The sequence below is a fragment of the Chelonoidis abingdonii genome, chromosome 3, assembly GCF_003597395.2.
Source record: "Chelonoidis abingdonii isolate Lonesome George chromosome 3, CheloAbing_2.0, whole genome shotgun sequence".
NCBI lineage: Eukaryota > Metazoa > Chordata > Testudines > Testudinidae > Chelonoidis > Chelonoidis abingdonii.
Genome location: NC_133771.1, coordinates 89,602,592 through 89,616,078, shown reverse-complemented (window position 1 = coordinate 89,616,078; position 13,487 = coordinate 89,602,592). Strand labels below are relative to the sequence as shown.

Here is a 13,487-nt window from a genome sequence, read left to right as displayed (position 1 = left end):
GTCTGGTCCAGGTGCTGTCCAGCTCTTCATGTTCTTGACCTGCTGCTGGATATCTTCTACTGTGATGGTGACTGGTTTCTGTTCTGGAGAGATTGCTGTGCTCTGTTCTCAGGTCCTGCAGCCACTTTGCACTGGTGTGTGTGAGTCTTCTCTTTCTCCCATATGTCTTCCAGTACTGTTCAGTTTCCTGCTGCTGGTATTGTGTTGTTGCATTGCAGTTGGGAGTACACCTTGGATGTTCTTTGGAGAACAGGGCATTTACTTTTTGGCCTCTGCTTCTCTAGTGTATCTCCTTAGCCTGGTAGCCAGTGCTGTAGCTTTGTTTAGCAGTCTCTAGGGCTTCAGATGGAGTCAGGCCCTTGTATTTTTTCAGTAGCCGAGCCTTATCCTTAATCTCTACATCCTTCTGTAGTTCCACCAGCTGACTAACTCTCTCTGACTCACCTTGATCTTATCCTCCAACCTCATTTTCAGGGTGGGTACATATGTTGTTCTTCTTGATCGTGTAGCCAAGCATCTCCAGGATTACAGAGGCTGTAGCATATACCAGTTCATTGGTTTGACTTATGGTGGTAGTAGGGATTGTGCATGAGGGCTCTTTTGACATCTTCTAATATCTCTGATGGTACTTCTCCACTGAGCCTTGGTAATGGGTCTCGAGGATTGACTGTAGCGAGTTTCTCCATGATCTTATGCCTCATACCAGCTGCTGTGCTCTGCAATGGAGGGGGTGGCAGTGAAGTTTCAGCTTCAGTTGTGGGCTGCACATCCACTTGTTCTCCAGGTCTTCTTGAGTCTGGGATGTAATGTGGAGTTGGTCTATCTCAAGCAGCTTCCTCTTTACTATGTTGAAGCGTTGGGTAACTAGCTGTTTCTCAGTAAGTGTGGATGTAGGTCTTTTGTCCATCCATAGTCCCCTCATACGTTTCATATATCCCCTCTCATTAGGTCTACTGTGTAGTAGCATTCCATCAATTCCAGGTCTCTTGTCTCGTCAATGAATGGTTTGTCCAGTAGCCCACTTATCATCAGATTGTCCTGGTTCCTTAACATCTGGCACGGACCTTGTTAATCCGGACGATGTCCGAGCCGGCATGACTCTTCTAGTTCGTGTCACTCTCATATTTGAGGTAGGCAGGTGAAGCGTTAGGGGGTCTTTTGCCAAGGACCCCTACTGGAAAGTTGGGTACTAACAGGATTTGAACCCCGTCTCTTGTATCAAAGGGTGGTCTGGTCTCCCGTATCAAAGGGCGGCGCTCTTAACCACTACGCTATCCAGTCATGTATATATCTATATATATCTATATATATAAAGATCTTCAGGAAAAGTGATGGTGGTAGGATTTGGGGCTGGGGGAGGGTTCTGTTAGTTTGTTATTCATTTTGGTGGGGTTGTTTGTTTTTTGCTTACCATGTTTTACCTGTTGTAAAACTCCATGATGGAATTATAGCTCTGCACAAATAAATAATGATAATTGCTGCACACTGGAATACTTGGGCTACATATCACTAACTGTGGCTAAAACATGTGCAGCAACTAACTCAGACCATCTCCACCCAGAATCTACAATTATCTGGACTGGTCTTATCAGAACCTGCATCTGCCTGAAGATCAAAGGAAAGAAGACTAAATGATCAGCCAAAAATACAGTATATTTGTAACTTTCACACAAGTGGCTGGCCTCTCTCTAATATATAAACAGTAACTGTCGGAGGCTGGTGACATCTGGATGTGGGGAAATGAAAATGACCCATCAGTGTCCTGATAATCATTTTTTGGCAACAAGTAAAGGTTCATTGTACTGTATCTGAGACAAAGCCTGGCTGAGAATGTCTAATCTGACATACTGGTACTATTTTTTTGTATTCCTCTTTTCACAGTCTCCTGGACAAAGAGTGCGGTAAGGTATGAATTCAAGATGACCTTTCAAACCTACTGCATTGAGTGGGTTCAGAATGGGATAGAATAAGCTCATCGACCCTGAATTTGGTGCTTGGGAAAAGCCAGTGTTGATTGCTCAGGCTAAATCCAAACATACTGCTTGGCAGGCACTGCACAAGCTTCCTCTTGCAGCTCTGCTAATGCACCTGAAACCTGACCTGCAACTTCCCTGTTATTCCAGAGATTGCCAGTCACTAACTGCACAGTTATTTTGTGATGTGATTGAATATCTACTGGAGAATATGCTGAGGAGCCAAGATAATTTCTTTTAACACGTGCCAACTTTGAACATTGTTCTCTAGAGGAACAAAGCTATTACGCTAACCCAATACATAAAGTAGTTTTTTCCATACAGTATATGTCATGGAGTTGATTCTTCACTGCCTTGCGCTTTGTATTGTCATTTACATCTGAATGAAATCAGTGCAAAGTGGATGTAAAACACTCCCAATGGTGTACATAGAAATCGGATCTGGGAGCATTTAACACACATCACAAAAATCACTAGGTATAAGGCGGTGGAGAATTGCACCCATCTTCTTTAGGGTATCCCTTTTAAAATAACTCAACTGTAGAGCATGTTTCTCTGGAAAAAAAATGCTCTCATGATAACTTCCGGGTACCACCCTGAAATGGAAATGGTATCTTGTAGTTAAAGCATAAGACGCAGAGCCTGGATTCATTAACTCTGTTGTTGTCTCTATGGCATTCACTACCTTGAAATGTGGTCATAGGAAATTCACATAACCCTTCTGTGCCTCAGTTTGCCCATCTGTAAAATTAGTAATATAATAATACTGACCCTGCCTCACAGGGGTGTGGCAGGGCTGGATTAAAATTGTTGTAAAGTGCTTTGAGATCTTTTGATAAAAGCAGTATACAAGTGCATAGTATTATAATCATAAAATATTTTGGGGTAAATCCTCAGCTACTGTAAGTTGTATTGATTTCAGTTGATCCATGATAACTTACACTGGCTGAGGTATAGTGTATAATGTGTTGTGCAGGGTGAAATTACTTCCTATAAGTATTGCACAATGGAGATGAAATCATTTCTTGAGAAGATGAGTGAGTTTTTGCTCCATTATTTTGTATTCTATAGAAATGCCACCCGAAAATAATCTTGAAATTCATGAACTATTTTTTTCATATTAGAAAGAAAGAATATGGCAGTCTCCTTTAAAGGGCAATGTGTAGGGATCATTCTGAATATGTAAATAACCATTAACATTCAGGCATATTTCATTTCAGGGAAAAAATCAAAAACACCAGCCTATTAATTACTGATAACCTGCAATTTTCCCTGATACTCACTCTCAGTCATCAAGTCCAAAGAATAACCCCTTTCTCTCTCAACAAGCAGGCATCTGTACTGGGATCAATTGGTAATTATATATACACCAGTGGGCAAATTGTACCTTGTTTTGGTGCCAGGCAAGTTCAGCATTCCTTCTAGTGCCTTCAGCTTAGACAGACCTATTCACTACCTGTGAATTCTAGCAACATCTCTGATGATATATAATGCAGAATTTGTGCTCAGGAGCCTGCACATGTGAATGCTATAGTGATAGCTTTATCCAGTATGCCACTTTGTCAGCACTCCCAGGCAGACCAGTGAATTGTTCCAAATGTTTTCATTTGTAATAGCCTGCCACTTACAAACAGTTTTCATTTAATCCCTCAGTACCTTAAAAGGGTTCAGGCCTGGCACCAGTCCTTGTTCTGCTTGGTAGAGTACTTGCCAAAGTCAACTACTAGGCCTGAATTAAGTAGCATCTTCCTTTAATATTTGTCACTCTTTTTTATTGAAGGACTGCCAGAGAAACACCACTGGAAAGCACTGTGAAAAATGTCTGGATGGTTACTTTGGGGACATCGTCAGAGGAGTGCCCACATTCTGCCAGCCCTGCCCTTGCCCATTGCCATTAGTTGCCAAGTATGTAAAACACTTGTTTTGTTTTATTTGTGCTGATCCTTATACTTTCTGTTCTGCATTCATCTTTCAGAGCCAGGCACAATAAACCTTATTAGACTGGGGATCAGAGAAAGACTGATGCACCTTCAGGCGTAGAAAACCAAGAACGTTTTCACTTGTTTACACATATCACCAAATGAAAAGGTGAAAAAAGGGAAAATAACATTTAAAGTCATAAAGTTTAAGGCCAGAAGGGACCACTCAATCATCTTGTTTGACCTCCTGTATATCACAGGCCACCAACATTAAACCCACCAACTGGAATTTTATTTAAAAGGTGTGAATATTTTTTTCAGTCTCTCCCATTGATTGTTGCATACAGAAATGGGAGAAAATATTTGAACTTAGGGCTTTTTCTCTTTTAAATAAGAAAGGTTGTCAGCAGTGTGCTGACTTTTAAGCTGAAAGTCAAAGCCAAAGCCATACCTCTTTATACGTAAAATTCTCCATGACATCTGGAAAGCAGAAACTGAGCAGGGAAAACCCTAGCACAGTGGTCCCCAAACTGTGGGGCGTGCCGAAGAACATTTGGGGGGATGCATGGCAGGGCATGGGCCAACCACCCAGCCCAGCTCCGCCCCCAGATGCAGCTCCACTCCACCCCCCAGCCTCACCCTCAGCCCCAGCTCCATTCCACCCTCCTGCTCTGCCCACAGCCCAGCTCTGCTCTCAGTCCCTCTCCGCCCCCAGGCCAGCTCCGCCTCTAGCCCCACCTCCTTCCCCATCCCCAACTCTGCCTTCAACTCCAGCTCCTCTGCTGAGCCACTTGAGCAGTAATGCAGGAGGGGGGCACAGACAGGTCCCATTGCTGGTAAGTGGTGAGGGCGGGGCATGACAGGAAAAGTGTGGGCACCACTGCCCTAACATAACACAGGCCCAAGCATATGGTAGCTTGGCCTGGTTAATGTAAGCGCAGCATCTGATATTTAAATTAATGCATCCAACTTCAGTAGTGGTGCAAGAGGCAGACAATAATTGTACTTTCAACTAATGCATAGCCTGCTTTTGGATATGAATTTCTGAAGCCTGACAGAAAATACAGGTCCAGGCCAATAAGAGGACATTTACAACAGTCATTATTCCCTGTGGTTTCAGAGATACCAATTAACGAGAAGATGTGGCTTTCTATTAGAGAGCTTTAACAGCACATCAAAGTCATAGCAGAAGAAATCAGCATTCCATTACTTATCACTGTATTCCATCTCAATGGATATCTATGCATATCCCATTACACTGACAGGATGATGTACCTCTAAATATTTCACTCTTGGTCGAAGACCTTTTTAGTGAGCCAGCTATTTTCTCTTTGTTTCCCATTCCACTTTCAACCAAAAGGTTTTAGTCCTTTTCTACACTAAATTTCTTTCCCTTTATTTCATAGTTGCTATAGGACTGCTCTTTAGCACAACCTCAAAGTGAGAAATTTGCATTTTGTTCAGCTGCTCAGAGGCACAGGCTCAAAATCACAGCTGGGCCCAAGCTCACAGTCCCACAAAACACTTCCTGACTTTCAGAAGAGCTATACGTACATGAGGACTGCAAGATGAAGAATAGCTATGACTAAAAAAACTACATCCTTGATTGGATTAGAGAGACTGCCCAAGAGAGTGAGGAGAAAGGATGTCCAATTTTTCTTCACAATTGTCTGAGCACCTGCTTTTTACTATATTTATGCAAGGCTAGCCAGGTGAATGAGTTCACATGGGAAGTGTATTATTTATTCATGTTTTAGTAACTGAGACAATAGCAAGAACACATAAGTAGAAACAGAACGGTCCGACAGCTCCTTTGTTCAATAAATGAAATTTAATTTTTTTCATATGGCTGTTTGCCACACAACAGCCATTTCAGCTTGCACGCACGGTTTCCTTTTTTTGGAGGACATGATAGCATCCTTATCCTTATGCATATGTTTTGTCTGTGACACCATAAAATTGAGATGTATTAAAGTTGTGCTGGGAAAACATGGAAATACAAGACTGACCCCCAGCTGAAGTAAATCAGTGTAAGTCCATCATCTTCATTGAAGCTACACTGATTTATACTAGCTGAAGATCTGGCCCAATTTCCCCCAGCTGTCCCTCTTTACTCGGGAGTCCCTTATTTCAAACTTAAATTTATCTCCATTCCATATAAATTTGGTGCTTTACTTTCATTGCTTTAAATTATATTTATGTCAGAAATACAGAAACATGAAACAGAGGTTCAGAAACATTATTTATGCTAAGGAGATGAATCTTGGCATTTAAGGGCTTGTTTACATGGCGAGTTACTGCACAGCAAGTGAATTTACAGTGCACCAGCTTATCATGGAATAACACCCACATAGACATTGCTGAAGTGCAGTGATAGCCCCAGAATGCAGCTTGGCATATTACACTTCAAACAGCAGAATGTAAGCCCTACTCCAGGATGTTCACTGCACTGTAGCAGGATCCACATAGCAAGTTACTACGTGGCAAGCTAGAGCAGATTCACATCTTGACATGGTGAGCAGTAACTCATTGTGTAGACAAGTCCTATGCTTCTGCGTGAGTAACTGTCTTGTGTCTTTCATTTTGGCTCCTTGGGTGAAACTCTGTCCCTATTAAAATCAATGACAAAACTCCTGTTGACTTCAATGGAGCCAGGATTTCATTCCTGGGCTGTAAGTATCCTCCCATTTTGGTGCGGTCTTGCTACTTAAATTTATGAACCTCAGGATTACTAATAGCTGTAAGAGGTGGTCCTTCTTCCACTGAACTCAATGGAAGTGTTAGCTCTGACTTCAGTGGGAGCAGGAGCAAGCCCATGTACTATAATAATCTGTTTTTGCTTTTACCTGTAACATTATTTCCACATCATATATGATAAGGACTTACTAATAAATAATGCCAAATTAAATCTGAAGTTTTTTAAGTGCACTATAACCCCTAAATCTACTTTAAACCTAAGCTACAAAACTAAAAAGTTGTTTTTCTTAGTGTGAATGATTACAGTGTTACAGAAGTACTTAAATTGCTCTGAAACTTTACTCTCAGGATTGTTGTGCTTATACCCTATGATCTTGACAGTTATTAGTAGGCCTGACCACTAAACAAGAATTCTCTTTCACAAAATGAAGTTTCACCAGTTATTTTCAATCCAATTTTGAATGAAATGGAGACCTTTCAAAAATTAAAAAAAAAGAGAGAGAGAAAGACCCACCTCAGAAGAATAACTAATAGTCCAGTGGTTAGGAAGCTCACTTGAGCTGTGAAAAACCCGAGTTCAAGTCCTTTCTCCACATCAGGCAAAGTAGGGACTTGAACGTCCCGAATGGGGGCCCTTACCACCAGGATATTTGAGTCTTTCTCTGAAACTCCATCTTGGACCCGAGAAACTTTTTTGCATTGAAACCAATATGTTCCCATGAAATGTTTTTTTGGTTTCAACAAATTGACATTTTCCGATGAAAAAGGCTTTAATCAGAACATTCCTGTTGAGCTCTAATTATTAGTGATTCAATATTTCCACTCAAATAAGCCATATACTTACTAAATAAGCAATGACTATATTGTTAGAAAAGGAATCTCTGCCAGTCTTACATCAAAATGTCTGTTTAAATGCTTTCTGTATGTCCTGGAATGTTATATCTCACATTTGGCTCCTGTTACTTTTTATTGTGTAGGGGCTAATTGGCCTTTGTTCCTCTTTATACTAACATATTACATTTTTCCTAATTGGCTGCACACCTTCCTTTCAGCTGCAGCTTTTTTGTTCATTGTTCTGTTAGCTTTTCAGAAAGGATTATATCTGAACCTAAATTACCTTTTTGAGGGAGTGAAGAATGATTACATCTAGTTTAAAGACACTAACCTAAAATTGCTGCCTGTTGTTGGTGATGAAAATCTTATTGTCTTGCCATACCAGTCCCCTACCAGCCATACCTTGACTCCTCTCCTATTTCAGACCACTAGAGTGAATGAAGCCCAGAACACAAAGTAATAATATCATAGCCCATTTTGCAACATATTGGTGTTTAAATCCTGATTGCCTATAATGGGCCAGGACTGTCTGGATCTGAGGTCAGCAACCTTTCAGAAGTGGTGTGCCGAATCTTCATTTATTCTCTCTAATTTAAGGTTTCACAAGCCAGTAATGCATTTTAACGTTTTTAGAAGGTCTCTTTCTGTAAGTCTATAATATAAAACTAAACTATTATTGTATGTAAAGTAAATAAGGCTTTTAAAATGTTTAAGAAGCTTCATTTAAAATTAAATTAAAATGCAGAGCGCCCTGGACTGGTGGCCAGGACTCAGGCAGTGTGAGTGCCACTGAAAATCAGCTTGCATGCCGCCTTTGCCTCCGTGCCATAGGTTGCCTACCCCTGGTCTGGATAAATACAGGGGCGACTCCAGGCCCCAGCACGCCAAGCGTGTCCTTGGGGCGGCAAGCTGCAAGGGACGCTCTGCCGGCGCAACAAGGGCAGCAGGCAGGCTGCCCTCGGCAGCTTGCCTGCAGAGGGTCCGCTGGTCCCGCAGCTTTGGTGGACCTCCCACAGGCGGGCCTGCGGAGGGTCCGCTGGTCCCGTGGCTTCGGAGGACCTCCCGCAGGCAAACCGCCGGAGGCAGCCTGCCTGCCATGCTTGGGGCGGCAAAATCCCTAGAGCCGCCCCTGGATAAATAGCACCTAACACACAGGGGTCCTGACCTCAGGTGAGACCTCTAGAACAGGGGAGGGCAAACTATGGCCCACGGGCCGGATCTGGCCCATTAGAGCTTTCAGTCTGGCCCACAGGATTGCCAGCCTCATGGTGGCTAAGCCAGACTCCCTGCCTGACCTGTCCCCACACTGCTCCCAGAAGCAGCCGGCATCACATCCCTGCAGCCCCTGGAGGACAGGGGGGCAGAGGGCTCCATGCTCTGCCCTCGCCTGCAGGGACCGCCTCCCGCCACTCCCATTGGCCGGGAGCGGGAAATCACAACCAACGGGAGCTTCATGGGTGGTACCCACAGAGGAGAGCAGCATGCGGTGGAGCCACCTGCCCCACCCCACCCCCAGGAGCCACTGCCGGACACGCTGGCCACTTCTGGAAGTGGCGCTGGGCCAGGGAAAGCAGGGAGCCTGCCTTAGCCCCGCTGCGCACTGCTGCCACCCCAGAGCCACTCAAGGTAAGCAGCACCGTACCCCAAACCCCTCCTGCACCCCGCACCCCAACCCCATCCCCTGAGCCCCAACCCGCGCCATGAGTCTCCTGCTGCAACTCTCCTGAACCCCAACCCCCTTACCTGAGCCACCTCCTGCACTCGGCACACCCTCCTGCACCACAGGCCCCTGCCCTGAGCCTCCTGCTGCACCCCACACCCCTTCTGCACCCCAGTCCCTTGCCCTGAGCCCCTTCCTGCACACCGCACCCCCCTCAAACCCCATACTCCCTCCCACACCCCAACCCCTTGCCCCAGCCCTATAATCATGGCCCTGCATACAATTTCTCCACCCAGATGTGGCCCTCAGGCCAAAAGGTTTGCCTACCCCTGCTCTAAAACTACTAATATGCAAACAATAAGTAATAATTATTATGTTTATGGTGTAATCTTCAGGGTCAAACAACAGGGTTCAGAAAGAAACATCCTTTTTTTCTTTTTTATCATTTCACCTGTACTCTTACTCTATTTATAGTAAGACAAGAAGGTGCCTCCACCAGGAAGCTACCGAGGCTTTAAAGAGGAAATATACAGACAATATTGCTTGCTACTCCATTTTTCAACAGAAGTTTTATCCCTATAAATAACATAACGAATGGATTCATAGCAGTCAAACAGACAGACCAACTCTGCATCCAAATCTCTAAACTGACATCATTAGATTCACTGTTGTTCTTGGGATTCATTTGTAGGGCTTTATTTTTTGCCTGTCCAGAGTATCTTTATATCTGCTATCCTGGGAACTTTTGTAATAGTTCCCATTAAATGAAATGACATCTTTTTGGAAAAATTGGATGGAGGCTTCTCCAGACTCTCACAGATGTTACTTAACTTTAAACCTCAGGAAATGTTATGACCTTCAAAAAAAAAAAACTAAAGAAATATAAAGACCCCGGAGGACTTTGGTCATACTTCATAACTTAAATCCACAAAGTAATAACTTTGAATGTTTTAAGGAATTAGCCTGTATACAGGAAGAGAGGAAACTGCCAACGTATTGTAACTTTCTTGCCATGTTCACATCAAAATGTTACAGAAGATAATTTGGGAATTTCATGAAGAGAGTCTCATTTTAAATTCTGTCTAATTGTATAAATGTCTCCAAACAGATCATTGACTTTACTCTGGAAAACATTAGCTTAGAAATACTGATTGGAACAGAAATAATGAAGGAACTATTTATACACTTTGTCTGTTGCTTGTTCCTAGGACAAGTACATGGACCAGATTCTCATCCCCTGTTCTGGCCCCTTTGTATAGCCTGAGCTATACAACGGGGATGGAATCTGGCCACAGATGCCCAGCTGAGAATTTCACTGTGCTAAGGGAGCTCTCAACTGGCATAAAGCTGTCAGAGCCAGTTCCTACACAAACCACTCACTAATCCAGGCAAAGGCAGTGTCTTGGGAAAAGTACGCGTTGTGGTGCTCTGCTCTCTCTACCAGTTCTCAGCTGGCACATAGTACTTTTGCAACAATAGCCAACTAAGATAAATTAGAATAAGATTAGGCCAAGAACCAAGGAGCATATAATTAAAGAAACATGGAAATGTAACTGGTTCCCTGACAACCTTCCTGCTCCCTGCCCATGCTAAATGGGTATCAATGCAGAAGAGAATCTGGCCCCATATTTTATAAACTAACTAAGAATGTCTTTAAAATTGTGTGCTCTATTTTATCTGTAACTGTATCTAAGACACATCACCCTGATTTAATTGTGTAGGGTTTGGTACTTTTCCTGTCTTTACTAACCGGGTTGTGGTCATTTTTAGGGGCCAACCCACATTTCAAAGAATTTTTGTTTCGCATATTATAACGTGGTTATTTGTTTATTTTAAGAAACTGAGACTTGATCCTGAAAATTAAAGACCACAAGGGGTAAAGGAAGCCATGATGTTAGAATAACATGCTGTTAAAAATCCCAGCACAGAACTCCCACCACAAGCAGCCCTAACTGGCACCCGGGCTGGCAGTCTCAGCAGAGGCCAAAGGTTGAACGGATTTGTAGACTAATCTGCCTTTTCTCTCCTAGAGATGGTAGAGTAGATCCCCGACTGGTGCAAATCATCATAGCTCCATTGACTTCAATGGAAATCAATTGAACTATTCCAATTTACACCACCTGAGGATCTACTCTGATTCCTATAGGATGCCTTTGAGACATTCTGTGGGGATGGTGTAAGGAAACTTGCACTACCACTGCCTGTACTGTACCTTTCCTGTGGTTAAATAGAAGATTTTAGTTCCCAAAGAACTTGATCTGACATATTTCAAAACCAACATGTTAGTTTAAACATTCTGAAATAAAATAGAGGAGACAAGTTCACAGGAAATATAAGATTAACTATATACTCTCTGCAGCTATACAGCGAATGCAAGTTCCTTATTTATAATATATGTATAGAAGCATGTAAGTGTGTCTGAGCTAAGCCGCAAGAAGGAAGTCAGTATCTTTTTACGATTTATATAGTGTGATAGGTATGCATGGTTTTTATAGGTGAAAATAAAAAGACCAGGTGTAGTGTACATTCAGCTCCTATTGACTTCAGTGGGAACTGAGGGCACTCAGCACTAAGTAGGATCGGCCGAAAGGTCATATAAATAACAGATGTTCACAAAATACAGAATGTGTGTATAGGCTATTAATAAATATTGGATACCCTGATTGATATTTTTTATATGCAATTCTAGTTTTGCAGTCTCCTGTCAGAGAAAAAGTGGGGTAGTGCGCTGTGTCTGTAAAGAAAACTATGCAGGACCCAACTGTGAAAGGTAAGCAGACTAGCAGTATGGATAACTGGTCAAGTTTGCCAGTGTTTCAAAGCCTTTAAGACTGTTTCACACACTGGAGAGAATTTTTCTGTGCTTGACATTCGGTGGATTATATGTCTGTCTGCCTAAGGGCCTGATCTTGCACTGAAACCAATGGAATTTTGCCACTGACTTCAACAGGTGCAGGAGAAAGACCTGCATTTTGTATTTTTTGTCTAGTTATTGCATTTTATCTTCATGATACCAGCTTCTTCAAAGGAACAGAATTGTAGTGTGTTGGATACAGCTAACAACTGAATTTAAAATTAGCAATATACTTCCTATAACCCCTTTCCTAAAAAAAAAATATAGTAGTTCTACCAATGAATTTTTTCAAGACCAGAGAGGAAATCATAATATTTGATCAAATTATTAACAAGCAGATATATATTTATTATTTAAATTTGGAATGCATTTCAAATGATGCATCTCAGTAAAAAGTGAACTGAGCAGCCCTGGTCCAGCTTTGCTTTTCAGATTGTCTATATGTCCTCAAAAGATTTCTGCTACTACATATCAAGAATGACAATCTATACAAACAAACAGAGCTACATAGTACTACACAATTTAAATCTTGTGAAGTACCAGCTTCCAATACCATTATTCATGATGAAAGTGTGACATCAATACATGACGTTCCATTGAAGTCAATGGAGACCCCTTTACGCTGCCACTTGCATAAGGTCATTGAGGATATAAGTTAAAGTTGCTCTCATTTACAAAGGGGCTGAGTAGCACAGGATATGGGAGCCTCATCTGGTTCTGATTCTCCTCCCCCTCCTTTGTACCCAATAAAATAGCTGGTGTTATAGAGAATTCAGTCGATTAACTCCAATGGAAGATTGTGTGCAACCAGTGCATAACTGGACTATGAATGGTGGGGCGGGAAATGGATGCCAAATATCCAAAGGAGAGAGTTGTGTGTAAAGAGCAAGGAAACAACTGTGATTTGTCACAAAGTAAAAGCTACAGTTACCTCCTAAATAAAATAATGTTGTAAATGCAAGTCACTCAAAGTGTCAATATGCTACCTTTTGGACCTTTAAAGTGGCCAGAGTTACAATTTTACAAGTAAAGCTATTGCAAATGGAGAGCATAAAAATGAAATAAACTTGTTTCCGGTCTGGCTATATCCTGTTATTCTTCTGGAATGTCATATATGCAAACATAGGACAATATAGACAATTAAAAGCTCAGTGAGATTTCTCACTGGTTATTAAAATATCACACTAGACTACAAATGAGTGAAGTTCTCTGAAAAGGGTAACAGACATTTTTCTATTCAGAGTGGCAGAAAAGTATGTAAACTACTTTATCTGGTTTCTAATAGCCACTGGCCAGCTTTTTGTGTACCAGAGGAAAAAGGTAAGAGAAGGCAAAGGAGAGGAAAGGAAGAAGAAAGCAGTTAGCCCAAGTCAGTGAGGGCAAGTTGATTAAGTGATTAGTAATGGGGTATGGATCTTTTCTCTTCTAGGTTGTTAGTTCCAGTCCAACCAATGTCAGCAGTGATGAAAAGTCTTTACCTTCTGATGGCTATATATAGGGCCTAGATGAAATGAGGCGGTGGTCACCATCCTGTTCCTAGAGGACATGTT

At 42.1% G+C, this 13,487-nt stretch overlaps 1 protein-coding gene across 1 annotated transcript in view; it reads left to right on the top strand.

Moving 5' to 3' along the window:
• Positions 1–13,487, top strand: part of LAMA4 (laminin subunit alpha 4) — a 162,350-nt gene that overhangs the window by 47,107 nt on the left and 101,756 nt on the right. Inside the window, exons 3-4 of the mRNA XM_075063889.1 lie at positions 3,754–3,878; positions 11,773–11,853. Of these exons, the coding sequence (XP_074919990.1) occupies positions 3,754–3,878; positions 11,773–11,853 (206 nt within the window). The remainder of the gene's footprint in view (positions 1–3,753; positions 3,879–11,772; positions 11,854–13,487) is intronic.